The sequence below is a fragment of the Desmodus rotundus genome, chromosome 3, assembly GCF_022682495.2.
Source record: "Desmodus rotundus isolate HL8 chromosome 3, HLdesRot8A.1, whole genome shotgun sequence".
Lineage (NCBI taxonomy): Eukaryota > Metazoa > Chordata > Mammalia > Chiroptera > Phyllostomidae > Desmodus > Desmodus rotundus.
The window spans coordinates 9,393,196-9,420,044 of NC_071389.1; the positions used below are offsets into that span (position 1 = coordinate 9,393,196).

At 50.9% G+C, this 26,849-nt stretch overlaps 2 protein-coding genes across 7 annotated transcripts in view; one reads left to right on the forward strand and one right to left on the reverse strand.

Moving 5' to 3' along the window:
- Window positions 1-4,827, reverse strand: part of SPATA21 (spermatogenesis associated 21) — a 29,778-nt gene extending 24,951 nt beyond the window's left edge. For 3 of the 5 annotated variants that reach the window (XM_053920455.2, XM_053920456.2, XM_053920453.2), the window contains exons 1-2: window positions 4,566-4,827; window positions 1,063-1,153 (exon numbers count right to left, since the gene is read on the reverse strand). The gene's annotated coding sequence lies outside the window, so the exon portion shown is untranslated. Of the gene's footprint in view, window positions 1-331; window positions 515-1,062; window positions 1,154-2,084; window positions 2,265-4,565 lie in introns of those variants that run through there. The other 2 variants (XM_053920454.1, XM_045190569.2) reach the window with 2 other exon arrangements.
- A 2,408-nt stretch (window positions 4,828-7,235) lies between these two features.
- NECAP2 (NECAP endocytosis associated 2) lies at window positions 7,236-21,346 on the forward strand. 2 transcript variants are annotated; one of them, XM_024554269.4, is made up of 8 exons: window positions 7,415-7,954; window positions 10,299-10,399; window positions 12,858-12,962; window positions 13,047-13,128; window positions 14,090-14,198; window positions 16,370-16,547; window positions 19,211-19,295; window positions 20,129-20,309. In XM_024554269.4, exons 1-8 carry the CDS (start codon window positions 7,863-7,865, stop codon window positions 20,175-20,177), a joined length of 801 nt encoding a protein of 266 aa, XP_024410037.1. In that variant the 5' UTR covers window positions 7,415-7,862; the 3' UTR covers window positions 20,178-20,309. The 2 variants fall into 2 exon arrangements, with proteins under 2 accessions (XP_024410038.2, XP_024410037.1); XM_024554270.4 differs by lacking the exon at window positions 19,211-19,295 and having other exon boundaries at window positions 7,236-7,954; window positions 20,129-21,346.
- The last annotated feature ends 5,503 nt before the right edge of the window (window positions 21,347-26,849 follow it).

Sequence of the window (26,849 nt, forward strand, 5' to 3'; positions counted from 1 at the left end):
TCGAGTACCCATTCATAAGTGTTTTCCCCATCTGAGAAACGGGGGGATTTCCCTTAGAAATGTCTATGCTACTAGGAAAATACAACAGAGAAAGATGATAAGTGACCTATAATATGTATTTCTGGAGGCCACCAAGGAAAGCTGCTCACATCAGCCCCCCACCTTGGCCCTGTACCTACCAGACAACAGTGAGATTTAAGCTCCTGCTCACCTCCTCACACATGGGATCTGAGCCTATTCTCCACCTAGAGGACAGTGTAGCCTCCCTGGGCTGTCACTGTTTCAGCGGGCTCCGTTACACAATGAGGGTAGCAAATCTTGCTCTGCCTACCTCACAGGGATTATTGGGTCAGGATGACCTCTTCCAGACAGCCTTCCCTGCCTGCGCCCAGGCTGAGTGGGGTCTGTCCTCTCTTGGCTGCCTCAGCCCCCTGGGGGTTTCCTCCATCATGGCACTTTTCACTCTGCACTGCAGCTGAACTTTCCTCTGTCTCCTCCGGTCTGTGAGCTCCAAGAAGGCAAAAGCAGGGCGGGCCTCGTCTCTGTGGCCCCAGCACCGAGCACCTGGCATCTGGTAGGTGCCCAAAGCCCGTCTTTGTTAGAATGAATGGAACTGAAAGTGCTCGGAACACATTGTAAGACCTGGCTGCCGCTGGCATAGAGGGGTAATTCTCTTTGCAGCTCGTGAGAGGAAGGTTTCCTAGCTGTGGCAGCCACAGGACAAGGCCCAAAGCGGTCACCGTGGGCTACCTTCACACTGCTTGGCTTCCAGAGCGGAAGTGACAGGGCTGGGTGCTGATGGTAGACGTTACCCCAAAGTTCAGCTCTCAAGTGCTGGATCTAGATGTTGTCACAGCTGGAAGTTTCTCTGACTCAATGGTCCAGGTGCTTTACTCCCGGGATATCCTATTTTCCCCGGTGTTGTTCGTCACACACCGAGGCAAGGAGTAAGGAGGTAAAGGAGATAACACGGTGGTCCATTTCCAAATTGCCACTTGGCTTTGGGATGCAGCCGATAGATTATACACATGTGCACACACACCCATTCACTCATTCACTCACTGAGCACTTTCTCTATGCCCGGCCCTGGGCTGCTGAATACAGGGGTCTGCAGGTGGCAGGGACAGGGTCCTGCATTCAAGAAGCTCACAGCCTGGTGGAAAAGCAGACGTACACAGGACGATGAGAATGGGAGGGAATAAGATGGTCCATGTGGGAGTGGTCCCTCCCCTGCCCTCTCAATAACTCTCCCCTCCACTTTCCAAGGGGAGTCTGTCTTTGCTGCTCCAGGACATTAGGAAAATGAGAGACAGGACCAAGGAACTGGGAGGAAGAAATTTCTGTTTCTTTGCTGTGGAGAATCAGAGTAATGAGCAAAGTTGCAATTAGAAGTCAATTCATATAAAGAAGGGTTAACTTCACACCCTCCAGGATGGTTATTATCAAAGAAAATGGGAAATAACAAGTATTGGTGAGGATGAGGGAAATTGCAACCATTATTTATTGCTGGTGAGAATGCAAAATGGTGCAGCCACTGTGGAAAACAGTTTGGAGGTGTCTCAAAAAGCTAAATATGGAATTATCATATGGCTAATTAAAAGGCATGAAATTCTGACTTCCGGCCAAGATGGGGGCATAGGTAGACACACTGTGCCTCCTCGCACAACCAAAAGAAGGACAACAATTTAAAAACAAGAAACAGCCAGAACTGACAGAAAAGCGAACTGTATGGAAGTCCGACAACCAAGGAGATAAAGAAGAAACATTCATCCAGACCAGTAGGAGGGACGGAGACGGGCAGCCGGGGCGGAAAGGACTCAGGGCAAGGAGGCGGCTGGTGGACCCAGCGAGGTGGCGGATTGTGGAGCAGGGCGGGCAAAGCTGCAGCTGGCTGGAGAGGCAGCAGCTGGTGGACCAGGTGACAGACCTCGCAATCCAGGGCTCCAGGCGGGGAAATAAAGCCTCAAACCTCTGATTGAAAACACCTGTGGGGGTTGAGGCGGCAGCAGGAGAAACTCCCAGCCTCACAGGAGAGTTCGTTGGAGAGACCCACAGGGGCCTAGAGCATGCACAAGCACACCCACCTGGGAAGCAGCACCAGAAGACCCCAATTTGGTGGTGGGTAGCGGAGGGAGTGACCGAAAACAGGCAGAGAGCAGAGGAAGCGCCATTGCTCCCTCTCGGACCTTCCCCCACGTACAGCGTCACAGCACAGTGACCAGTGTTACCCCGACCTGGTGAACACCTAAGGCTCCGCCCCTTTAAGTAACAGGCGCACCAAGACAAAAAAAATGGCCCAAATGAAAGAACAGATCAAAGTTCCAGAAAAAATACAACTAGGCAGTGAAGAGATAGCCAGCCTATCAGATGCACAGTTCAAAACAGATAATCAAGAAGCTCACAGAATTGGTTGAATTTGGTCAAAAATTAGATGAAAAAATGCAGACTACGCTAAGAGAGAGAAAGGAAAATGTACAGGGAACCAATAGTGATGGGAAGAAAACTGGAACTCAAATCAATGGTGTGGACCAGAAGGAAGAAAGAAACATCCAACCAGAAAAGAATGAAGAAACAAGAATTCAAAAAAATGAGGAGAGGATTAGGAACCTCCAGGACATCTTTAAACATTCCAACATTCGAATTATAGGGGTTCCAAAAGGAGAAGAGGAAGAGCAAAAAATTGAAAACTTATTTGAACAAGTAATGAAGGAGAACTTCCCTGATCTGGCAAAGGAAATAAACTTCCAGGAAGTCCAGGAAGCTCAGAGAGTCCCAAAGAAGCTGGACCCAAGGAGGAACACACCAAGGCACATCACAGTTACATTAGCCAAGATTAAAAATAAGGAGAGAATCTTAGAAGCAGCAAGAGAAAAGGACACAGTTACCTACAAAGGAGTTCCCATAAGACTGTCAGCTGATTTCTCAAAAGAGACCTTCCAGGCAAGAAGGTGCTGGAAAGAAGTATTCCAAGTCATGAGAGGCAAGGACCTATATCCAAGATTGCTCTGTCCAGCAAAGCTTTCATTTAGAATGGAAGGGCAGATAAAGTGCTTCTCAGATAAGGTCAAGTTAAAGGAGTTCATCATCACCAAGCCCTTATTATATGAAATGTTAAAGGGATTTATCTAAGAAAAAGAAGATAAAAAATGTGAACAGTAAAAATGACAGCAAACTCAGTTATTAACGACCACACCTAAAACAAAAACAAGAGTAAACTAGGCAACCAACTAGAACAGGAACAGAACCACAGAAATGGAGATCACATGGAGGGTTATCAACAGGGAAGTGGGAGGGGGAGAGAGGGGGGAAAGGTACAGAGAATCAGTAGCATAAATGGTAGGTAGAAAGTAGACAGGGGGAGGGTAAGAATAATATAGGAAATGTAGAAGCCAAAGAACTTATATATATGACCCATGGACATGAACTATAGGGGGGAATGTGGGAGGGAGGGGGTGTGCAGGATGGAGTGGAGTGAAGGGGGGGGAATGGGACAACTGTAATAGCATAATCAATAAAATATATTTTAAAAAATAAATAAAAGGCATGAAATTCTGATACATGCTATGACATGGATGAACTTTGAAAACATACTAAGTGCAATAAGCCAGACACAAAGGGCAAACACTGTATGATTATATGAGGTATCTAGAATAGGCAAATTCATAGACACAAAGTAGAACAGAGGTATAGCGGTTACCAAGGGCTAGGAGCAGTGGGAAATGGAATGTTACTGTTTGATGGATACGGAGTTTGTGTTTAGGATGACGACAAGTTCTGGAAATAGATAGTTGTGATAGGTATACAATATTGCTGGTGTACTTAATTTCTCTGAATTGTACACTTAAAAATGGTTAAAATGGTAACGTTTATGTTATGTATATTTTACATAACATAAAATATAAAATTTTACAATAAAATTTTAATTTAAGAGGTTAGATCATTCCTATAACAAAGCGTATACAGAGTGAATAAAAGCGATACAGAGAGGTGTGACTAAGATAACTCAAATCACTGGGGAGAAGTAGGGAGGGTCCTCAGGAGGAGTTTGCCGAGGCAATTGTGGGCAGTCTAGGATGGGATTGGCTGAGAAGCTTAACGCCTCTGGAGCCAATGGAAATAAAAAAAAGGAGAGCTCGAGAACCAAGATGGCAGCGTAGGTAGACACACTGCGCCTCCTCGCACAACCAGAACTGACAGAGAATCGAACGGCAAGGGGGTCCGACACCAAGGAAATAAAAAAAATAAACATTCATCCAGACCGGTAGGAGGGGCGGAGACAGGCACCGGGGTGGAGAGGACTCGCTTGGCTGTGGCGGGACCGAGACTGGTGGAGTGTGGGACGAATGGCCCAGGCAGTCTGAGCACTAGCAGACCCTGCGGCCCCACATTCCCGCAGATAAACCGAGAGGGCCGGACTCAAGAGTGGCGGAGAACGGGGCAGGCAGAGCAGTGGGTAGCACCCCGCGGCCCCACATTTGTGCACAGATAAACCGGACGAACGGCGGGGAGCGAAGCAGACCGCTGCGCAACCCAGGGCTCCAGCTCGGGGAAATAAAGCCTCAAACCTCTGATTGAAAACGCCCGTGGGGGTTGGGGCAACAGCAGGAGAGACTCCCAGTCTCACCGGAGAGGTCGTTGGAGAGACCCACAGGGGCCTAGAGTGTGCACAGGCCCACCCACTTGGGAACCAGCACCAGAGGGGCCCAGTTTGGTTGTGGGTATCAGGGTGAAGGATTGAAATCCAGAGGAGAGTGAAGCGGGCACCATTGCTCCCTCCTGGCCCCTCCCCCACGTACAGCGTCACAGCGCAGCTACCAGCATTACCCCGCCCCGGTGAACACCTAAGGCTCCGCCCCTTAAAGTAACAGAAGTGCCAAGACAAAAAAAAAAAAAAAAAAAAAAAGGCCCAAACCACAGAACACTTCAAAGCTCCAGAAAAAATACAACTAAGCCATGAAGAGATAGCCAGCCTATCAGATGCACAGTTCAAAACACTGGTAATCAAGAAGCTCACAGAATTGGTTGAATTTGGTCAAAAATTAGATGAAAAAAATGAAGGCTATGCTAAGAGAAACAAAGGAAAATGTACAGGGAACCAATAGTGATGGGAAGGAAACTGGGACTCAAATCAACAGCGTGGACCAGAAGGAAGAAAGAAACATCCAACCAGAAAAGAATGAAGAAACAAGAATTCAAAAAAATGAGGAGAGGCTTAGGAACCTCCAGGACATCTTTAAACATTCCAACATCTGAATTATAGGGGTACCAGAAGGAGAAGAGGAAGAACAAAAAATTGAAAACTTATTTGAACAAACAATGAAGGAGAAATTCCCTGATCTGGCAAAGGAAATAGACTTCCGGGAAGTCCAGGAAGCTCAGAGAGTCCCAAAGAAGCTGGACCCAAGGAGGAACACACCAAGGCACATCATAATTACATTACCCAAGATTAAACACAAGGACCTACATCCAAGATTACTGTATCCAGCAAAGCTATCATTTAGAATGGAAGGGAAGATAAAGTGCTTCTCAGATAAGGTCAAGTTAAAGGAGTTCATCATCACCAAGCCCTTATTATATGAAATGTTAAAAGGACTTACCTAAGAAAAAGAAGATAAAAAATAGGAACAGTAAAAATGACAGCAAACTCAGTTATTAACGACCACACCTAAAACAAAAACAAGAGTAAACTAGGCAACCAACTAGAACTGGAACAGAACCATAGAGATGGAGATCACATGGAGGGTTGTCAATAGGGGAGTGGGAGGGGGAGAGGGGGGGAACGGTACAGCGAACAAGTAGCATAGATGATAGGTGGAAAATAGGGGGAGGGTAAGAATAGTGTAGGAAATGTAGAAGCCAAAGAACTTATATGTATGACCCATGGACATGAACTATAGGGGGGAATGTGGGAGGGAGGGGGTGGGCAGGATGGAGTGGAGTGTGGGGGGGAAATGGGACAACTGTAATAGCATAATCAATAAATATATTAAAAAAAAAAAAAAGGGAGAGCTCTCTGGTTCCTGAGCTGGCTCACTCTCAGGCTCTTCTTTCTGGAGGATGTCTGGATGATTGCGCTGCAGCCGCCCGCATTTCCCAATGGACAGTATTTTTGGATGGGGAGGAACTCCATACGCAGCCTAGGTTCAGGCTGGCCTGGCAGAGGGTGGCAGGTTTATTCTTTGGGTATCCTAGAGGGAACAGGCTTTGACCCAGAAGCCTGCCATTCCCAAAATTGTGTAGTTTTTGTATATTATGTTGTTTTTAGTTTGTAAACTAACAAGGTAACTAAAAACTAACTGGGAAAAGATAAGAGAGAACCCAGGTGACCTTTTGGCATCTCTGGGCCACACATTAAATACACAAACACTAATGAAAACTGATGAGCAAAAAAAAAGGTTTTAAGCAAATTGATGATTTTGTATTTGGCCGCATTCATAGCCATCCTGGGGCACATGCAGTCTGTAGGCTGTGGGTTGGACACCCCTGTTTAGCATTTAGCTTTGGTTGACAAACTTAATAACTGCTTTTGAATAAAGACTCCTTCCCTTTATCACCAAACTTTTGTCTCTGGAATTTTTCCCTAGAGGGCAGTGGTGGGCAGTAGAATCCCAAGTACTGTTGGGTAACAAAATGAGAGAGAGAGAGGAGAGGGTAGAAGTGGGTGTTGCAAGGAGTCAGGAGGGATCCACTCAGGAGGGAGACTTCAGGGATCCACTGTGCCCACATGGGATCTGGCACATTGTAAGCACTCACTAAATATTTGTGAAATGAATGAGAGAATGGTAGAGGAAGAGGATGGATTTTGAGAATCTGATTATGGCTAGACTTTGCATGCCCTGTAGCATTCTGTGAGAAATCCAAGTTAAGACTGGGAGTCTTTTTAAATCTCTTATGGTGACCTTAAAAATAAAAACAGCCAGTTATTTTTACCAGCCAAAAACAAACAAACAAAAAGAGTTTATTCAGGACAAGCATGCTACTGCAAACAAGTATAGGCAATTACAGAGAAAAAGGAAGTTGAGAAGGGGTACATTGAAGGAAAGTCCTGGAAGGAAAGCGAAAGTTCTGGTTGGTGATGGCTTCTCATTGGATGAATTGCAAGGGTCCCCATTGGCTGGGCTTGTTACTGGGCCAGGAGAAAAATCTTCCTCCTTCTGGGATAGTAGAGACCCTTGCTGCAAATGGAAGGTAGTTGGGGTGCATAATTGAGGTGGAATGGTAGTGCAGGAGAGCTCCTTCTTCTGGCCTCCTGACTCCATTTTAAATGGGGTTTCTTTATTCAGTTTCCCACTTAGGTTAACAAATTTTGCTTCTTTGAATACAACTCTTTGCTGAGTCACAGGAGGCCTTGGGCATGTGGTGAGTTAGGATAAGGGGCCGGGTAGGGGCCTCCCACTGAGCATAGTGGGTCACAGAAGGATTTCTCTTGGAGGAGGCGCCTCAGTCGAGTCTTACTGAGTCAAGAGAAGGAGGTGGCAAAGGCTCCAAGAGAGAGTCTTCAGGGTGAGCTGAGTTACTTCGCTACAGCTCTGAATCTCGGCCAGCCGGGCCCCAGAGGTCGAGGGGATAGGGATGATCCGCAACCAGACAACGGTGGAGTCTGAATTGACGGTTTCTCTGCAGCACGTGAGGCCTCGTGGGCGGGGGAAGTCCCCAGAAAACCCTGGCTCTAATCGAGGGGACTCGTGCGTCCCACCGACTGCGGCGTGCCTTGAGCCAGGGCTCCCAGTAGAGGACGCCCGGGGCGAGGAGGCCTGGAGGTCCGCGAGCCGCCGCTCTAGCCTGACCGGGTCATAGAGCCGCGCTGCTTCCGCCCCCGCGCTGGGAAGGAGCCGGAAGTCTGGTGGGCTGCGGACAGCGAGATGGAGGAGGGCGAGTACGAGTCGGTTCTGTGTGTCAAGCCGGAGGTCCACGTCTACCGCATCCCACCAAGGGCTACCAACCGTGGCTACAGGTGACCGCCCGCCTCCCGGCTCGGCTAACCTCTGCTTAACCCCTTCCCCGCTGCCTGACACGCCCACTCGGAGCAGAGGAGGGCCCTGCCAGCTTAGGGGCGACGGGGACCGGTAAAGCTGCGGCGTCTCCTGGCTTGAGGCCAGAGCAGGGAAGGGAGTCCAAGCTTTCGGCTGTCTCGGTGCGACGCACCGGGCTCCCAGTAGCGGGAAAGGCGATAAAGCCTGTTTAGCGCTTGGGGGCCTGGTTGGCTTCCAGGTACCCTAAAAGTAAGTGGTCGGGAGTCGTGGTGTCGCAAATCTTCTTCTTTCAAGGCCAACTGATAGCCTTGAAGGGATCCTTGAAAAACCTTAAGGGGAAGGGGGCCTCTCATAAGCGGGAAATCCCAGAGGGGAAGGAAGGGCGCTCCAGCTGGGAGCTTTAGGCTGTGGGCGGAAGCCCAGGGACCCCTCCCTGTACAGTTTCCTTGCTTGAACTTCTTATCACAGTTGGGAGGAATCATCCGCACTTCTTTGGTGATGTGTCCCTGAGATGAATAAACATACATACACTTGCAGACTAGTATCTGGAAGGGAACTGCCCCACAGGAGGGGAACGGGGTGCGGATGGGGGGTTTGTACCGTTTGTATTGTATTATATGTGTATGTATTACCTATCAAAAGAAGATGGAAAATATTAAAAGAAAAAAAGAGATACCTGATACAGACCACCTGGCCTATGGCTACTTTGTGCCACTGATGGGTGGGCGAGAGGTGACTCTTGAAGGCCCTGTTTGTTCAAGTTATTGGGAAATTACAGAACACAGGATTGGCCCGCACCACGGGAGTGATGGAGTGTGGACATCTGACTTGTTAATTTCCAGTTGTGTGTTAACATGGGCTCATCGCTGATTCTGTAGTGAACAGATATTTTATTGAATACCTACTACTTCCGTGACATTTTGAAATAGTATGAAAGCAACAATAGTAACAATAACAAAAACACACTTGCTTTCTAACATCAAACTGGAGATGTGCCACCAAACCTGGATGGTCCTTGACCCCCCAACCCCTTCAATAGAATAGGTTTGGCCCCTCTTGGTCTCCCAGAAAGTGAGGATGGCAAGTGTCAGGGCTGGCTGGTTTGGCATAGAGGAAACTCAGTCCCTTGCCCTTCGACTCGAGAGCTCTGCTTAGCCTGAGTCTAAGGCCTGTTGCCCCGGTAAGAGGAACTGAAACTGAGTCTGCTGACTTGTGAATTGAGAGTCTGCATTTCTGTGACCTTCCAAACAACCTGTGTCGACAGTTATGGTGTCTTGGAGTCCTGGCATATGCTGAGGGACTTCCAAGGAGACCCTCATGGAAAGACCCAAGGTTCCTGCCGTTTGGGGATTTTACGGAGCTGCTGCTTAGCACTAAAATGTGAACTTCCCGCTCTGTAAGAGCCCAAAGGAGGCCATTACGATAGGCCCATAGTTTCCTGGTTTTCTCACTGCCTGGGCTGCCTTTGAGAATGTGTTTCCTTCTTTTTCTTTTTTTTTAGACTTTATTTATTTTTAGAGAGAGGGAAGGGAAGGAGAAAGAGGGAGAAACACCAGTGTGTGGTTGCCTCTCATATGCCCCTTACTGGGGACCTGGCCTGCAGCCCACAGATGTGCCCTGACTGGGAATTGAACTGGCAGCTCTTTGGTTCTCAGGCTGGCACTCAATCCACTGAACTAGGCCAGCCAGGGTATATTTCTTAAACACCCATTCACTTTCCCCTTGCTCTCCTTTTCTTTACCAATGGTTGCTCCCCTCTCTACTTTTCCTCCAAGATGGTTTCTGATCCCAAATGGTCACTCTGATCACTGCCGCCTAGCAATGTCTTAAACAAACAGGCCCCAGGAGCCATTCCCTCTACAGAAAGGAAACTGGAAGTCCTACTTCAGAGAAGGTCTCTATAATCTCAAACTGGGGTCAGCAAACTGTGACCCACTGCTTTTTTTTGTATGGCTCACAAGCTAAGGATGGTTTTCACAGTTTTAGATGGCATGGGGAATTTTTTTAAAGACTATTTCATGATGTAAAAGTTATAAGCAGTTCTGATTTCGGTGTTTACAAAGGTTTGCAGAAACACAGCCATGCCCAGACCATTCAGTTACAGTCTTTAAAGCACCAGGACACTCGTGAACTGCGAGTGACTAATCTCACTGTTACAGCAGCACAGTGAGTAGTCATGACAGAGACTGTGTGGCCCTTGGGGAAGGTTCTCCAGCCCCTGGTCTAGAGCAGGCCGCCTATATGCCTTTCCCAGCCCCACCTCCAGCACTGGAGTACTTGGAGCTGGAGCCTCTGGCGGAGACTCCATGGTCTTTGTCCCCTTAGGGCTGCAGAGTGGCAGCTGGACCAGCCATCATGGAGCGGCCGGCTGCGGATCACAGCAAAAGGGCAGGTGGCCTACATCAAGCTGGAGGACAGGACCTCAGGTAAAGGCAAGGGAGGCCTGCGTGGAGCTGGGGTGCCATGCTGCCCACTGTGAAGGGAGAGGCAGCCCTGGCCTGGCTGGGTCACTGTGGGGTTGTGGGAACCTGCCTTGGACATCGAAGACCTGTGTGTACCTCTGAGCCTCCTACATTTCCCCACCTTTAGTTGTGGGGACCATTGTCCACAGGTATTAAAAGTGGTATTTCCTGCCAAGCACTTGTTCTCTTTGGGGGTCCTTAAGAAAATACTACTCTTGGAGCTCAAGGAGAGGAGACCTGCGGGTGGGTCCCAAGTGGGAAGTTGAGTTGCCTCGGGACAGGCTGGAGGAAGATGCACAGCCCTCTGCCGCTGAGCTCTGGTTCTCAGGAATTCTGTTGATTGACTAAATGGTAACTCCCAGGCTGACCCCGCCCCTTAACTGAAGGAGCTGAAACTGTCTCCTGAGCTCCTTCTCTGGGGAGAGGATGATCCAGGCCGAGTGGTGTTGGGGTAGCTGGTAGATGTCACTTTGGGGGACAGCTCTGGAAATCCTGTGCCACCAGTGCCTCTGGGTGCTCTGTGGAGGGCAGCACGCCTGGAATAGCCTGGCCCCCAGAACGGGGACCCGGGCACGGTGCCTGCTCGGTCAGGTGTCTCGGCATCGGCCATCTCTTTTTCTGATATGCAGAAATTGTCCTTGTGGGGTGGAACAAAGTGCAGAGGTTCACAGGCAGATGAATTCTCAGGCCTGCGTCATTGGTGTCTGCGCCGCGGGACCTTGGGCGAGTCGCATGACCTCTGGCGCCTTGGCCTCCTCTGTGTTGAAATGGCGATCACGTTAGTTCCTGCTTCACCAGGTTGCTGGAAACCCATGCAGTTGTTCTGTGCACTGCATGGTGACCCAAAGCATTGATTTGCTCTGGAGCATGGGGTTGGCAGGGTGGCATTGTCTGCAGAGGAGTTAGAAGAGACAGCTGCCGTGCGTAGGCCAGAGGACTCTGGCGGTGAGATTGGCTGGAAGTCCCAGGTGGTGTCACAAGGGAGTGGCAACACCTGTTCTCTGGGGCCCTTGGGAACTGACTGTCAGGTGGCTGTTACCCCTAATGTAACAGCCACTGCTCAGGGCTGAGCCTGGACCAGGATGCTCTTCGCTTGGGGTCATGCCCACTGGGTCATGTCGGACTCTCACTTTCCAGTCACTCCAGGCCACAGATTCCCAGCCCTAGTGACGTGGGGACCAGGTGAGTGGTGTAGGCTGTCAGGTCACATGTAAGATATTTAGCAACATCCCTGGCCTCTTACCATTACTTCCCCCACCCCCGAAGTTGTGACAACACAAAACACCTCCAGATATTGCCAGATGTCCCCTCGGGGGGAGGGGGAGTACAGTCATCCCTGATTGAGACCACTGCTCCTGGTTGAAGGCATCCAGGGCAGTCCCAGATCTCAGTTAAGGGGGACAGAGAAATTAACAAGCTACAGACTCTAGGTCCATGGATTGTGATGCAGCACAGCTTCGACTACAGTCACCTCTAAATCACAGGTCTCAGTAGGAAATACTTGGTTAGATACTTAAAGCACCAGCAAGGATCAGCACTGGGGAAATGATGCCAGTCATAAGTGTCCACAAAAGGCGTGAGCGCTGCACCCTGGAGAGCCCTCGTTACCAAGGGGCTGCACTTCACAAGGGCGCCCTTTTAAAACCATTCCCTCTTGTTCTGCCTCTGAGATTAAATCAGCCGGCTTCCAGGTCTTCTCTGGGTGCAAAAACTTTCTCCCTCCTTTCCACCGGGTTCACCAGCTCCTTCACATTCCTGCCTCAGGCACCAGATCTTTTCTGAAGGTGTGATGTACCTGGGCCAGGCCCACCTGCTGCAGGGCTCTCAGAGAGCAGGCATTGTAAGTGTGGCCGGCGGATGGAATGAGTGGCCAGCAGCTCCGGCCCATCATTCTCATGTGGGGATGGGGGCCCAGCATTGTTACAGCTTTTGATTTTTTTTTAAAGATTTGACTTGATTTTTAGAGAGTGGGAAAGGAGGGTGAGAAACGTCAGTGTGTGAGAGATACGCGGATCGGTTGCCTCTCCCATACCCCCAAACTGGGGACCCGGCCCGCAACCCAGGCATGTGCCCTGACTGGGAGTCCAATTGGCGGCCTTTCACTTTGTGGGACGATGCCTAACCCGTTAAGCCACACTGGTCAGAGCACAGCTTTTAATTTTAAGAGAAGCCAGAAATCATATTATTTTATGTGTAATTTGATTTTAAAGTGTTTGACAGTTAAATGAAAGATAAAGCTAAGCCACCTTGGACTTAAACCTTTGGTTGGTTGTATTCCTCCGGCTTCCCTTCAGCCTGAATGGAGTTGACTTGAACCCCAGATAAGGTTTGCCCGTGTGCCTCACAGGCAGCAGGCCCCAGTAGGATGACGGAAACGTCACGCTGGAGCGGGCTCAGGGCGCACTCTGACTTGGGCTTTCAGGTGAGCTCTTCGCCCAGGCCCCAGTGGACCAGTTTCCTGGAATGGCCGTGGAGAGCGTGACGGATTCCAGCAGGTACTTCGTTGTCCGCATAGAAGACGGAAATGGTACGTGAGGGTCTTGGTGCTCGCTCCTCGTGAGGAGGCTTTCTCTGCCCCGGGAAGTGGGACTGACCGCTTGTTGTCTTCTAGGGCGGCGGGCGTTTATTGGGATTGGCTTTGGGGACCGAGGCGATGCCTTTGACTTCAACGTTGCATTGCAGGACCATTTCAAGTGAGTGAAATGCCTCCTCCCTTTTCCCTGGACAGAATGATCTCCCGGGTTAGGGTACCCAGGGGGTGGTATGTGGTTTGTCTTCCAGCAGAGCCCCCGGAAAACTCACTTCTGTTTTGGGATAGGCTGGCCTCTCTGCATCCTGCCAGGCCTCATCTCTGCTTTGAAGTTACCTCCTTTTCCTGATGCCCATTGCTGCCACCCCAGCTAGCTGGCCCAGACTTTGAGGGGTCACATTTCTTCCCTTTCCAGGCCCCTCAGCAGCCAGAGTCCTTGTTAGGCTCCTGTGGCTTTTTTGGGCCTGCTCCTCTGATATGAAAAGTGGTGCTTGGCTTCCCAGGCCACCCAGCAGGTCTTGGGTGGTCCTTTCTGAAGCCAAAAGGCAGGGCAGGAACAACTGCTCCCCTGTCACCTGCAGGCCTCCACCTCTAGCTTCCAGCAAGTGGGGACCGTGTAGCCGCTCACATGGAGGCCTCTGGCTCTTCCCTGTGCTGGTGCCCCTGCCCCAGGTGGCTCCCAGATGGCTGTTTCATGGAAGATGGGGGGCCTTTGTGTTGCCCTCTCCTTCCTAGCATCTGTCTTGTCTCATCATCTATCGTAAGAGCCCTGGGGTGGGAGGAGTTCTTATCTTAGTTCTTATGCCAAGCGCTTGGGGGTAGAGGGCCAGGTTCTCCGATTTACTGAAGACCAGCATTAGAACCGTCTACGTAAGTGATCTCACTGAACTTTCATCACAGCCTTTAAGACGTACAGACTTGTCCGCCCATTTTGCTGGTGCAGAAACGGACAGGCCTGCAGCTGCTTAGGTGTCACAGGCAGGATTTGAATTCAGGCCTGACTCTAAGCCTGCACTCCACCACCTGCTGCAGTAAAACATCTTAGACGGGCGGCAGGTAGTAGTGAAGTGAGTGTGAATGCAGGGCAGCTGGGCTCTTCCTCAGCTTTGCCTTCTCCTCCCCAGGTGGGTGAAACAGCAGTGTGAATTTGCAAAACAAGCGCAGAACCCAGACCAAGGCCCCAGATTGGACCTAGGCTTCAAGGAGGGCCAGACCATCAAGCTCAACATTGCGGTGAGTCCCACCCGCGCTTGGCTGTGTTGGCCACGATCAGATGACACTTGCGGCCACCACACTGAGCCCACCCAGCACAGAGCCCCTCGCTCTTTCTCACAGCTCAGTTCCATCAGTTCAGCAGGTGTTTACTAAGCAGCTACCTTGTTCCAGGTGCTGCAGGGCAGGTGAATGAGAGGGCTCCGCTGTCCCCTCAGAGTTGAGCTGAGACGGGCAAGTCAGGATGTGATTACAACATGGCAGGAGCCTCTGACCTAGGGATGTTCTCCACCATGTGTTCCTACAGGAAAGGGACCTAGCTCAGAGATAGGTGAACCAAGGAAGGCTTCCTGAAAGAAGCAACCTGTAAAGAAGGGAGGAGGGGTCAGAGGGTGGCTCAAGCAGAGGGAACAGCACGTGCATAGCCTCTGGGTTGAGAAGGAACATCAGTCGCTTGTTGCGAGAGCTGGTGATTTTGTCCTGGCTATTACAGTGGGGGTCAGTGTGCTCCTTCCAAGCTGCATCTTTGTCCTTGCACCTTGAGTGAGGAAGCTTTCGGGGTGCTGTGGGCAGGAAGGCATCAAGATGGGCACGGGGAGTCACGGGCGCCTTCTGCTGGTGGTGGTGTCCTGGCTCCCTGTGTCTTCGTCCTGAGCTGTCCTGCATCTGGCTTCTCCCTTAGCTCCTGCGGAGAAGAGGAAGAGGTTGGAGTGGCTGGGTTGCCAAGACTTGGCCTTGATCTACTGCAGGGGTGGCGTTGGAATGATTTGGGGAAACCAAGGACCAAATGGGTTTGATTTTGAAGAAACTCTGTAACCCTAAAATAATGCTCTTCCTCTTTACTCACTGTCTCTTTCTCCTCTTTTCTGCTTTGTGCTAGTGATGATTTGGGACCTTGAAGTTGGCCAACTGGCCCTTAAGAGAAAATGCAGGTCAAATCCAGTGGACTGGTTGGGATGTGATTCTTTCTCTTGCTGGGAGGAAACTAACACTTACTGAGCAGCTGTGTGCCAGGTAGTGTTTTCAGGCACTTCCTCATACGAATTAACATGCTCCCCTTTCACAGGTGAGGAAATTGAGGCTTGGAGAGGTTACGGGACTTGCCCAGGGTCCTGGAGCTAGGAACACCCGGCACAGCAGGACTCACACAGAGCCCTTTGGGGGCTTTTGACTTGGGGCCATGGTCTGAGCATTTGATTAAGCTGTGTCTTTCCTCACAAGCAGGGGTGCAGGTCGCTTCATCTTTGTGACTGGTGCTGGTTTCTGGTTCGCGCTCGGCGCTCAGAGGGTTTTTTTTTTTAATGTTTTTTTAAAGTATGGTATGCATACAGAAAAGTGCCCAAATTATGAATGCAGAACTCAGTGAATTTATAAAAACCTAAATTACGCATGCCGACTAGCACCCAGAACAAGAAGCAGGTATCGTCAGTATCTCTGCTGCGAGGTCCAGTCGCTGCCGCCCCGAGTAACTGCTGTCCTGACTGATCCCCTAGGTTTTGCTGTCAGCTTTCGTTAGTGGGGTCATCTACGTCGTACTCCTTCCTGTACGGCTCCTTTCTGTCACTGAGGTGGTGGTGGCGAGGGGCTTCGTCCACCGGGTTGCGTGTAGTTTGTTCGTTCTCCTTGTGGGGGCGTATTCCATTGTGACAGCACGTCCAGCGATTTACCCACTTCACTGGTGGGTGCATTTGGGCGGTGTCCGGTTTGGGGCTGTTAAGCAGTGCTGCTGAGAATGTTCTAGCGCATGTCTTTGGGTGCACAGATCTGTGCGCTTCTGTGGGGTCTGTATCGGGGAGGGGAATTGCAGGGCCATCAGTTCTTCGAAGGCGTTTACCCAACCGACACTTCCACCAGCTGTGTACGCAGGTTCCGGTTGCTCCATACCCTTGTCAACACTTGGTGTTCTATGTTTTAGCTCCTCCGGCGGGTACGTAACACTGTATCATAATAGGCTTGATTTGCATTGCCCTAATGATGAATAAATTCGGATGCTGGCTTTTAAAATTACTTGTGTTTTTGATAGCATTAGAATTTTGAGGCATTTAATACCTTTCATAACAATGAGAATGCTAGACAGATCTTGAGCATCTGTTGGTTACATACACGTTTGGAGCCGGGGGGTCACCTGGTGGGGTTTTCTGATAGCAGTGGGGCACCAGCAGGGCTGACTGGTTCACATTCCTCTCCTCTAGAACATGAAGAAGAAGGAAGGAGCAGCTGGGACTCCCCGAGCCCGGCCTGCCAGCACAGGAGGACTGAGCCTGCTTCCCCCTCCCCCAGGGGGGAAGACTTCCACCCTGATCCCTCCCCCTGGGGATCATTTGTCTGTAGGGGGGTCCCTCGTCCAGCCAGAAGTTGCTCCCGGTTCAGGTGAGTGCTTGGAGGTGGCTGTACTTGCTGCTATGTGGGTTCCTCTTCCTGCCAGCAGCTGGGCCCGTGGCTTTCCCTCCTTCTCTCATTGATCTGTCATTTAGTAGCTGTATGTGGCCAACTGGAAGGTGAGCACCAGGGAGCTGACCCTGCCACACTGGGTAAAGGGTCCCTCTGTTCCCCTGCTACCCACCACTGAGCCCTTCAGGGTGTTTCTCCTCCCCGGATGGGCAGGAACATCAACTCATTTGTTCCTGTGAAGTCATCCCATGAGTTCCTGGTTCTCAGAGGCTGCTCCGTGGGTATTAAAAGAGCAGGTGATGGAGACACAGTGTGTGTTCCCAGGGCACACATACCCAGTAGGAGACAGGAGTCACGGGCCCAGAGACTGGAGACCAGACTCACTACCAGCCATCACAATCGGGGGGGGCTTCACGAAAGAGGTGGCGTGCAGCAAAGCCCTGAAGGATAGAGATCGGGGCAGGGAACACTTGGGATTCTGCGCAGAGAGAAGAGCTGCGTAGGGCTCTGACTCCTGAACTTCTGGTGTGTGGAAGGAGGTGGGTGAGGGTAAGAACACCAAGGTGAGTGATGAGAAAGAACGTGGGAGTGCTAGTTTGGAGCGACCACTCGGTCGAGCCGTCAGGGTGCCGAGGAGCCGAGAGGCAGCTCCCCCAGCAGGCTGTGTGGTGCTTGTACCAGGATGTAAGGGGCGCCTCCTAGAGACCCCGGAATTTCAGGAGTTGGTGCCGAGTGCTTGCCTCTGAAAGGGCTGGGATGCCAGCCCCCTCCCTCGACCTCCCCACCCTGCCTTCCCAGCCCCGCTCGAAGCCCCTGGCCCTCCCCGGGCCTGGTGATTGTGTTTCTCTGCACAGCGCTTACCAGTTTCTTGGGGACGAGATCCAGGCAGGCAGGAAGCCTGCTTTCTTTCCATTTAAAACATGTGGACATTGGCTCTCCTATCTGGAGGTCTGGCTTCAAACCTCACCCCTGTGGGGGGCCCCAGCCCAGGGAAGGGGTAGCAGGCAGTGAGCCCCCCGCTCCTGTCCCAGAAATTACGCTTTCAGCCTTGGTTCTCGGTGAGGTTGCAGGACTGCTTGCCTGGGGTGGGGGCGGGAAGCTGTTCGTGTTATTTGTTTGCTCACTAGGGTCTGAGCGCTGCTGTCTTAGGCCTTCCCTCGTTGCTGGTGCATTTTTAACTAATACAGAGAACCTGCCGCGTGCGAGAGAGCATCTTAGGCCCTGGGGATCCTGCGTTCACGTTGCGCACTAATGTGAAAGGCAGGCGGGCAGGCAGCACATCTGCCACTCAGTGGTGCCGGATAAGTAAGAGCCATGACTGGCTGGCAGGTGCTGAGCCCTCACACGGGGGTGTGCAAACGTAGGGTGGTAATAATACAGTAATTAATAACTGATATGGAAGAATAAACTTCAAAAATAGGTTTACTGTGAATATGCTAACAGTTTGTTTATAATTATTAATTATTGTATTATTGCTTATTATTAACCTACCTTTGCCCACCCCTATATATGTTCTAAAACCAGGCTGGCTGAGTTCAAATTCAGGCTTGCCAGTAGTGTGGTTTTCAGAAAATGGCCACTTCTCCGAGCCTCAGCTTTCTCATCTGTGGGATGGGGTGGTAACGATGCCTACAATACAGGTCTCTCGTAGGGACTGGCTAGTCCATGGAGAGCCCTGTGGACGTCGTAAGTGCTCACACTTGTTAGCTCTCGTTTTATTAATATTGCCATTCTCGTCACTCTGTGCTGGGCCTGTTAATCTCAGACAGTCCTGTGACGGTTCTTGTCTCCATTTTAGACACGAGGAAAGCAAGGGCTGAGGGGCCTGCGTAAAGTCACACAGCTGGGGCTGGCATGTCTCCCCCAGGGACTGTGGTGAGGCCCCGCTGAGAGAGCGGATGCGGAGCGCTTGGAGACCTGTAACACCACCGAGGGCCTGCGTTTCATCCGGTCTCCAGCCCAGAGCAGATCAGAAGTAGCAAGTTGGTGGGAAGGCAGAGGGTGGCAGCACAGGGACAATTGGGACTTCAGGAGGGACAGTTGGCAGCACTGAGGAAGGTGCCAGAAAAGTGCAGAAGCAGGCGCTGAGGCCCGGTCATGCCTCCCAGCTTGGGAGCAGGTGTGCAGATACCCGGGTCTGTGGTGCCTTGTGTGGACGGCTGTCCCTGACCCTGGCCGGTTTGGCTGCAGGACTTGGCACATGTCTGACCCGTGGTTTCTCAGCTGCTTGACCCAGACTGGTCTGAGGGCTTTATACGGAGATGACCGTGCAGTCTGAGTGGGCATTTTCCATTCAAGAAGCCAGGGCGGGAGATGGTAACTTTCCAACATGAACTGTGAAAAACAGGGTCAGCCTCAGGTCTGTGTGATAGAGGCTGTGTGACCCGCCCTCAGGGGCACCCTCCCTCCACCTTGTATGTGGCTTTCTGCTTTCTCCAGGGGCCCTCAAGGGCCCATGAGAAGACAGTAGAAATGTGGCAGCTTGTTGGTGTTCTGTTGCCCAGAAGCAGGTCTCCGTGTGTCTTTCTCAGCCACCTGGGATTATGAGACTGATTTCAGGGTCGCCGAGACAACCCAAGAGATCTCTGACTCCTGTCTTTTTCACTTCTCTTCCTACCCACCGGACTTGGGGACATCCCTAGGAGGTGCCACTGTGTCCTGGCCACAGCCCAAGCCTGCCACTACTGCCACCGCTGACATCTGGGGCGACTTCACCAAGTCCACAGGGTGAGGAGGCTCGCGTTCCGTGTGGTGGGACGTGGGCCGAGGCTGTCTCTCTGAAAACCTGGGGTCGCTGCGAGTGCCTGCCTTCTGATCTTCAGAGCAGCAGCGCCAGTTCGGACCTTTTCAGGCTCCCCAGAGGACAGGGCCCCACGGCACTTGCTTGGGTGGCACGTTTCTGTTCATGAAGACTTTCTGTCACCGCTCTCCACTGCTAGGTGGCCTGGAGCCAGCGTGTGCAACTCTTTCTGGTCTTTAAACCACCTTGCAAGTGCTTTGGCTTGTCCCCAGTACCTCCTTCTCCCCCCTCCTACCCCCACCCACCCCAGAACACGGGGCTGAGAGTCGGCCTGGGTTCTAGCCTTGGCCCATCCTCGTGGGACCTCTGAGGCCAGGTCTCTTGGCTTCTCTGATTCCATAAAATGTGCAGCCTCTACCTGGGGTTGGGTGAAAAGATGCTGAAATCCTACGGTACCACTGTGTATGTGGCCAGGCTCTGGGACAGGAGTCAGCACACATTTTCTGTGAAGGACCAGAGAGCGAGTAACTTAGACTTCGCAGGCCGTGTGGTCTCTGTTCCTACTACCCAGCTCTGCTCTCCGGGCTCAAGGGTGGCGCAGGCAACACGTAAATGAATGGGCTGTGTACCAGTAAAACTCTATTTGTAACACACAGGGGTTAGATTTGGTCCCTCTGCTGTAGTTTGCTGACGTCTGCTCTGGAACACTCAAGAGCTGACTTCCTGGAGCTCTCTCTGCCCAGAGCAAATGCACCTTTTACGTGCTCTGTAATTTTCAAACATCTAAACTCTGCCACCCCTCCCTGTCTTCCCTCTACAGGGCGACCTCCAGCCAGACCCAGCCAGGCACAGGCTGGGTCCAGTTCTGACCGGAGCCCAACTGTTTCTATTCTCACACAACTCTTGAAGGAGCTGCCTCGTCTGGGCCAGAGGAAGGAGGGCGAAGCACTCCCTGGTAGCCTCTCTCCTCCCCTCCTGCCTGATGCTCTCCGAAGACCGGGAACCTTAGGCCGTCAGTGGTCATCATGTCACACTGTTCCTGGGACTCAAGTATGGAACCAGGACACAGGAGGAGAAACGCTCCAAGACCCTCTCCCTTTCTGTTCTCTTGACTTGCGAGAGACTCTGAGACTACTTCTCCATCACAATGACCTGCAATAAACGCAAGCCCCCAAAGCAAAGAAGGGGTTGAGTGTGCTGCCTGGCCTCCGATCAGCCCCGCTCAGGGATGACGGGTGTCGCAGGGTCACTGTTCGGAGGGGAGCTCCCTGCACTCCAAGTGGCTGCAGCCACTTGTCGTGGAGCTTTCAGAGGATGGCTTCCTTGCTGGTCCCTAACAGGCTTAGAGGCCACAGCTTGAACGGACAGAGGAAAGTTGGGAGTGTTAACCAGTTTTCTGAAATTTTTAATACTTGCTTTGCTCATGTGCTGATCTGCACTAACTTGTTATCTTTGCCAAAGGGACCCTTCCTGCCCTGGGCCCCAGGCAGGGTCTCTGAGAGCCTGTCCTTTTGTCGGCCACAGGCACCACCCTGGGCTCCAGGAAGTGGTGTTCATCTTGGCCTGGTGGCCTGGTTTCCAAGTCTTCCAGGCTGGGTAGGCAGTGCAGGGCCGAGGCAGGCACAGGAAGCCAGGTGGAACAGCCTTGGGGCAGGAAATCGGAAGCTGTTCTTTGGAGGTGGGGGACCCACTGGCAGCCATGTGGGTTTACAGGCCCACTGTGCATTCCTGGGAGACTGGGTGTTCTTGGTGGGTTGTGAAGTGCCTTCTTGGTGGACAGCCGTCTTTCTCCTCCAGGGACTACATGACAGGAGAGCTCTGACTGAGCTCTAGGGGTGCCTGTGTTGCTGATGTATAAGAAGTAATTTTATCTGAACACACCTCTAAACTTGCTTTTATCAGTTTTACCTCTTAAAGATTTCTGAAGGCTCAAGATGATGAACTGACAAAAATATTTGCCTTTTTGTGGGACCAGATTTCTAAGATAAATAAATATTTTTGCTTCTGTCAGTGCATGTCAAAGACAAACATGTTTCTGGTGGCATGGCCCCGGACCTTCCAGGGTGCCACGACTAGGACTCACCCGCTTCTCGCCACTGGTCACACGCACTGAGTTAGAGTCTGGGCCAGGGCGTTGGATTGGCTACCGTGAGAGAACCTGGCCCTATTCCCCTAAGGCAACCGGTTACTTCTCTCCCATGCATCTAGAAGAGTAGTCTTCTTGCCACTCTGGGACATTCTGGTCCCCTGCTTACTACCAAGCCCCCCTGTGGAAGCATCTCCCTGAATACTAAGGGCCTGTGGGCGCACAGAGGCCAAAAAATAGAAAGGGCCATGCACTTCTGCTTGAGTGTTCTGTAACAAGGATGAGGTTCTTCTTTAAATTTTTAATTGTATTTTCATTTTATTTTAAGATTTTATTTAATTTGGAGGGTGGAGAAAGAAGGAGAGAAACATTGATGTGCAAAGGAAACTGATCGGGTGCCTCTCGTACACGCCCGACTGGGACTGAACCCGCAACCCAGGCATGTGCCCTGACCAGGGATTGAACCTGTGACCTCTTGCTTTGTGGTATGGTACCCACCCAACTGAGCACCAGTCAGGGCAAGTAGTTTATATTTTTGATATGGAAATAGCCACTCAGTACAGGGAGGCCAAAGAAAAAGAATTGAGGGTCCTCATGACCATTGGATGAGGGTGAGGAGGTTACATCAGAGGATTCTTAGGGGGAGAAAGCTTTTTTGTCTATTTTCCATTACTTCCCATCTTTCTAAGTGCTCAGAGGCTGAGAATGGGAAAGCTTGGACTTAGAGGAATCCCTTTTTTAGGAGCACATACCATTGAAGAAAGCACTTGGGGTCTAGGCTGTCTCCTGGTGGGATGTGTGACCACAGACTCCTTTTCTTAACCCAGGTGTCACTCGGATGAGATGTATAAAGTGTAGCAGGTGCCCATCCTTATTTGTGCCCATCCTATTGTTTGACCTTAACCGCCTTTATCTAGAATCAGGTAACATACCCAGTGCCACTACTCATGATTATGAGGCAGCTGAGAAACAGCAAGAATCAAACCTGAAGAGAGGAAAAAAGGAAAGAAAAAAATAAAACCTGAAAAGCACCTTGAGGGATGTGTGTGGTGGCAAGGGACAGTTTGGGGCTCTCCATCACCAACTGGACTCCTAAGTGAAAAGAGGTGCTACAGGACCAGGATCCCCAGGAAACACCCCTGCTCACCAAACCCAGCATCTCTAATGATTCCCCCTACGGCAGGTTCCGAGTTGGTGGGGGTAGTTGGCTGAAATGGAGGTGGGAGGTGGGCGTTGGTCTGAGGGCTGTGAGGCCTGAACTGTTCTCTATCCAGTGGGAAGGTTTGGATGCACAGGTGTGGCAGACAGACTAGAGCAGCGCCCAGCACCCTCTCCACCTCCTGCCATTCACACCGTTGTGCCAGTCTCCTTGCAGTGCGGGCTAGACCTGTGACAGCTAACCAGTAGAATACGGCAAAGACGACAGGATGTTGCTTCCATGATTACATTCCAAGAGTTTGCGACGGCTGTCTTGCTGTCTCTGAAGAAGCAAGCCGCCATGCTGGTGAGCCTCCCTAGCTGGAGGGTCAGGGTGAAGCTGGAGCTCTTGGTCCAGCAGTCAGCAAGGAACTGAGTGCTGCCAAAGCCACATGAGCTTGAAACTGATCTTGCCCCAGTTGCTCCTTCAGATGAGCTGCAGCCGTGGCCAAACACCTGGATTGCAGCCGTGCCCAGCATCCTGAGCCATAGGAACAGTAAATGAGCTGTTGGTGGGAGTACTGTTCAGCAATAGATAACTGATAGGAGAAGAGAGTGAAAGGTACTTGGGGTAGAAGTCGGTGTGAGAGAGGAATCTGGCGTATGGCCTTGGGAGTGTGCATAACCTCTCATTTGGGCCTGCCTTTTCCCTTACGTTGATAGTAGCTATTGTTTAATGCTTACTGTGTTAGGCCTGTTCTGTGCACTCCACATAAAACTCATTTTGTCGTCCCGACAGCCCTGTGAGGTAGGTGCTCATCCTAGTCTTACAAAGGATGAGACCGAGGGACAGTGACATTATGTAATTTGCCCAAAGTCACGCAGTTGCTAAGTGGCACGGGGCTGGGGGCTGGGGGTGCGGGACTGGAACCCAGGCAGTCTGGCTCCAGCACCCATGCTGCCAATCAAGTTGGTCCACTTGAGCGGTGCTGCCCGCAGGGGACCTGCTTAGTACGTGGAAGTTCCATTCCCTCCACGTGCATCAAGAAAGCCGTATGTGGCAGGTATTGAATGACAAGCCAAGGGAGGGGCTTTATTCCCTAGGTGAGTGGAGGCCACTGGAGTGATCATGGGCACACAGTAGGTGTTCAATAGCTGCTGACAGCAGGAAGTGACAGGAAGATACAGTGCTCTGTGGACAGACCTATTTCTCCTCACTGCAACTTGAATGCGGACGGATGCTTTGATTTCCTCCTCATTACTGATGGGATGTAGATAGGAAGACAAAACACAAAGAATCTTAACAATTGTGTAATACTTCCATAGCAAAAGATTGGAAATGGGCTGTATGTCCATTGCTGTGTAACAATCACCCCCAAACACAGAAGCTTAAAACAATACACTGTTGTCTTACGGTTTCCGTAGGTCAGGAACCCAGGTGCAGCTCAGCGGGTCCTCTGTCTCCATGTGTCGCACAGGCTGCAGTCCAGGTGTCAGCTGAGGCTGCAGTGTCATCTGAAGGCTCAACAGGGGAGGATCCACTTCTGAGCTCACTGAGGATTCCGTTCCTTGTTGGCTCTTGGACAGAGGTCACTCATTTTCTTGCCATGTGGCCTCTCCATAGTTCACAACTGGGCACTTAGCCTCATCAAAGTCAGCAAGCATCCCTGGCTGGTGTGGCTCAGTGGATTGAGTGCTGGTTTGTGAACCCAAAGGTCGCGGGTTCGATTCCCAGTCAGGGCACATGCCTGGGTTGTGGGCCAGGTTCCTGGTTGGGGGTAGGCGGTGTGCCAGAGACAACTGATCAAATCTCTTGCACATTGGTGGTTCTCTCTCTCTCTTTCTTCTTCCCCTCTTTCTAAAAGGAAATAAATCTGAAAAAAAAGAAAAGAAAAAGTGAGCAAGCAGAAGTGCCTGCAAGACAGCAAGACGGTGAGAAGGAGCATGCCGTCACCTTGGCTAGATTCTACTGGGTAGAAGCAAGTGTCAGGCCCTCCCCTCCCACACTCCATACTCGGAGGGGAGGGGACTACACAAGGGTGCCAATACCAGGAGGCAGGATCATCCAGGGCCGTTTTAGAAGTCTACTTTTGCATTAGTTTCCTAGGGCTCATGTAACATATTACCACAAACTGGGCATCTTAAAACAACAGAAATTTATTCTCTCTCCCAGCTCTGGAGGCTGGAAATCTGTTATCAAGACGTCGGCAGAGCCGTGCTCCTTCCAAAGGTTCTTCAAGCTTCTGGCGGCCCCAAGCATTCCTCGGTTTATTGGAGCATAACGCCAGTCTCTGCCTCTGTCTTCACATGGCCTTCTCTGTGTCTCTGTGTGTGTCCCCTCCTCTTCCTGTAAGACACCCCGTATTGGATTTAGGGCCCACCCCTGAATTCAGGGGGAACCTAAATCCTTAATCACATCGGCAAAGGCCCAGTTTCCAGGTGAGGTCACACCCCCAGGTACTGGGGGCTAGCACTTGAACATACCTTTTTGGGGGACAGAGTAGGACCCACCATGGTCTACCCACTACAGTGTCCATCGGTAAGGGATGAGTTATATAGACTTAGGTACATCCATACAGTGGAAGACTAGGTCCTGGGAGAAAGCAAAGAATGGAAAAGACCTTCATATGTTGATGAGGAGTGGTTGCTGAGCTACATAAGGACAGGCAGCAAGGTACAGAATACAGTGTAGATACACTGTGCTCTCTCTTGCATTAAAAAAATGGGTAGGGAAAATACATACTTTATGTGCACAGATATCTCTGGGTGATCAGGAGACAGGGATGGGAGACATACTTCTGACTTTCTATATTATTTGAATTTGAATCATGTAAATGGACCATCTTTTCAAAGAATGAAAAAAATTTACATTTAAAAGGTCATCTGTCAAACTAACACCCAACAATGTAGAGCATGGCTATAATGTTAGTGTCTTTTTCCTATTATATCCGTAAATAAGAAATATTTCATTTTTCTTTTACAAATAGGAGCTTGTTCTGGCCTACTGTTCTGAAACCTTTCATTTAATATCTGTAACCCTTTCTCCAGTCACTGAATGTTCTTTTGTAATATTTTGAATGACTTCATAGTATTCCATTAAGTGAACCACTCATGACTTATATGTGAAAGTCCCCTGCTGCTGGACATTTCAGTCTTCCTAATGTTCTGCTACTAAAGTCAGGCATTATATGGCCCTGACTGGTGTGGCTCAGTTGGTGGGGTGTTGTCCCACAAAGCAAAAGGCCACCAGTTCGATTCCTGGTCAGGGTACATGACTGGATTGCAGGTTCATTCCCAAGATGGGGCATGTACAAGAGGCAAATCATCGATGTTTCTCACATCAACACTTTTTTCTTTCTCCCTCCCTTCCCCTCTCTCTAAAAATAAAATTTTTTTTAATGCTTAAAAAGTCAGGCATTATAGAAAGACTTTGCAAGTTAGCTTTCAGATATCTATCAAATTCAGTGAACCAGAACACCCAAACTCTAAGTCTCCTGGTTAATGTGGTTTTGCTGATGGTGGGCAGAGTCCAACCCAGCACAGCACCTGGATTAGGCAGGCGCTTGGCCCTGGCAACCAGGGGCAGGTAACTCTGTCACTTGTTTCCCAGTTACCTGAGATGCAGACTTATAACCCTCGGCAGTGAGCAGGTGAGCACCTAGCACAATTCCCTTCTGATGGTTGGTCCTGGGCTTGCTGGACTGGGTGCCACCTGGTTATGGGGCAGGTGATGGGCGGGCAGCAGCCCTGGGGATTCAAATGACCATAGGGCAGGCTGAGCTGAGCCACTGTGTCAGCACAGCAGGGGACCCAGCCTCGTCACAGAGAAGTGAGCCAGAGGCCTCCTAAGGAGGCTGGTGAGAGTACCTGCCTCCCTGCAGGAGGCTTCTCGGGCTCCGTAGGTAAGAGGGTCAAGGACAGAGTTGCTGTGCCTGCTGCCCTCCCAAAATCTCAAGTGACGCTGCATGGTGTATTGGAAAGAACATGGCTTAGGAGCCACTGAACCTCCTGCTGTTGTCCTTGGGCATGTGACTTTACCTCTCTGAGTCTCCATCTCCTCACCTGTAAAATGGAAATAATCCTAGAACCTGCTTTGCAGCCCAGGTCCTGCTTTGCAGAAGTGTTCAGCGGGACTGAGGACAGAACGAGAAAACATAAGAGGAAGCAGCCAGCACAGTGTGGTAGGCAGCCAGTACAGGCTGCCTGTGAGGTGCAGAGTCTGTTCACCAAGGGGGACTTGATGTGGGGAGGGGGGTGGCCCCGGTAGGCCCAGGCATAGGGCAGGTCTCTTGGAGGGAGGGGCAAGGATGGGTTCCTG

Bases quoted from the DNA above. Each gene is read 5' to 3' on its own strand.
- NECAP2 (XM_024554270.4), top strand. From the start codon at position 7,863: ATGGAGGAGGGCGAGTACGAGTCGGTTCTGTGTGTCAAGCCGGAGGTC. The intron at 10,400-12,857 runs GTAAAGGCAAGG...TTGGGCTTTCAG, and splicing joins GCTGGAGGACAGGACCTCAG to GTGAGCTCTTCGCCCAGGCC. The intron at 12,963-13,046 runs GTACGTGAGGGT...GTTGTCTTCTAG, and splicing joins CCGCATAGAAGACGGAAATG to GGCGGCGGGCGTTTATTGGG.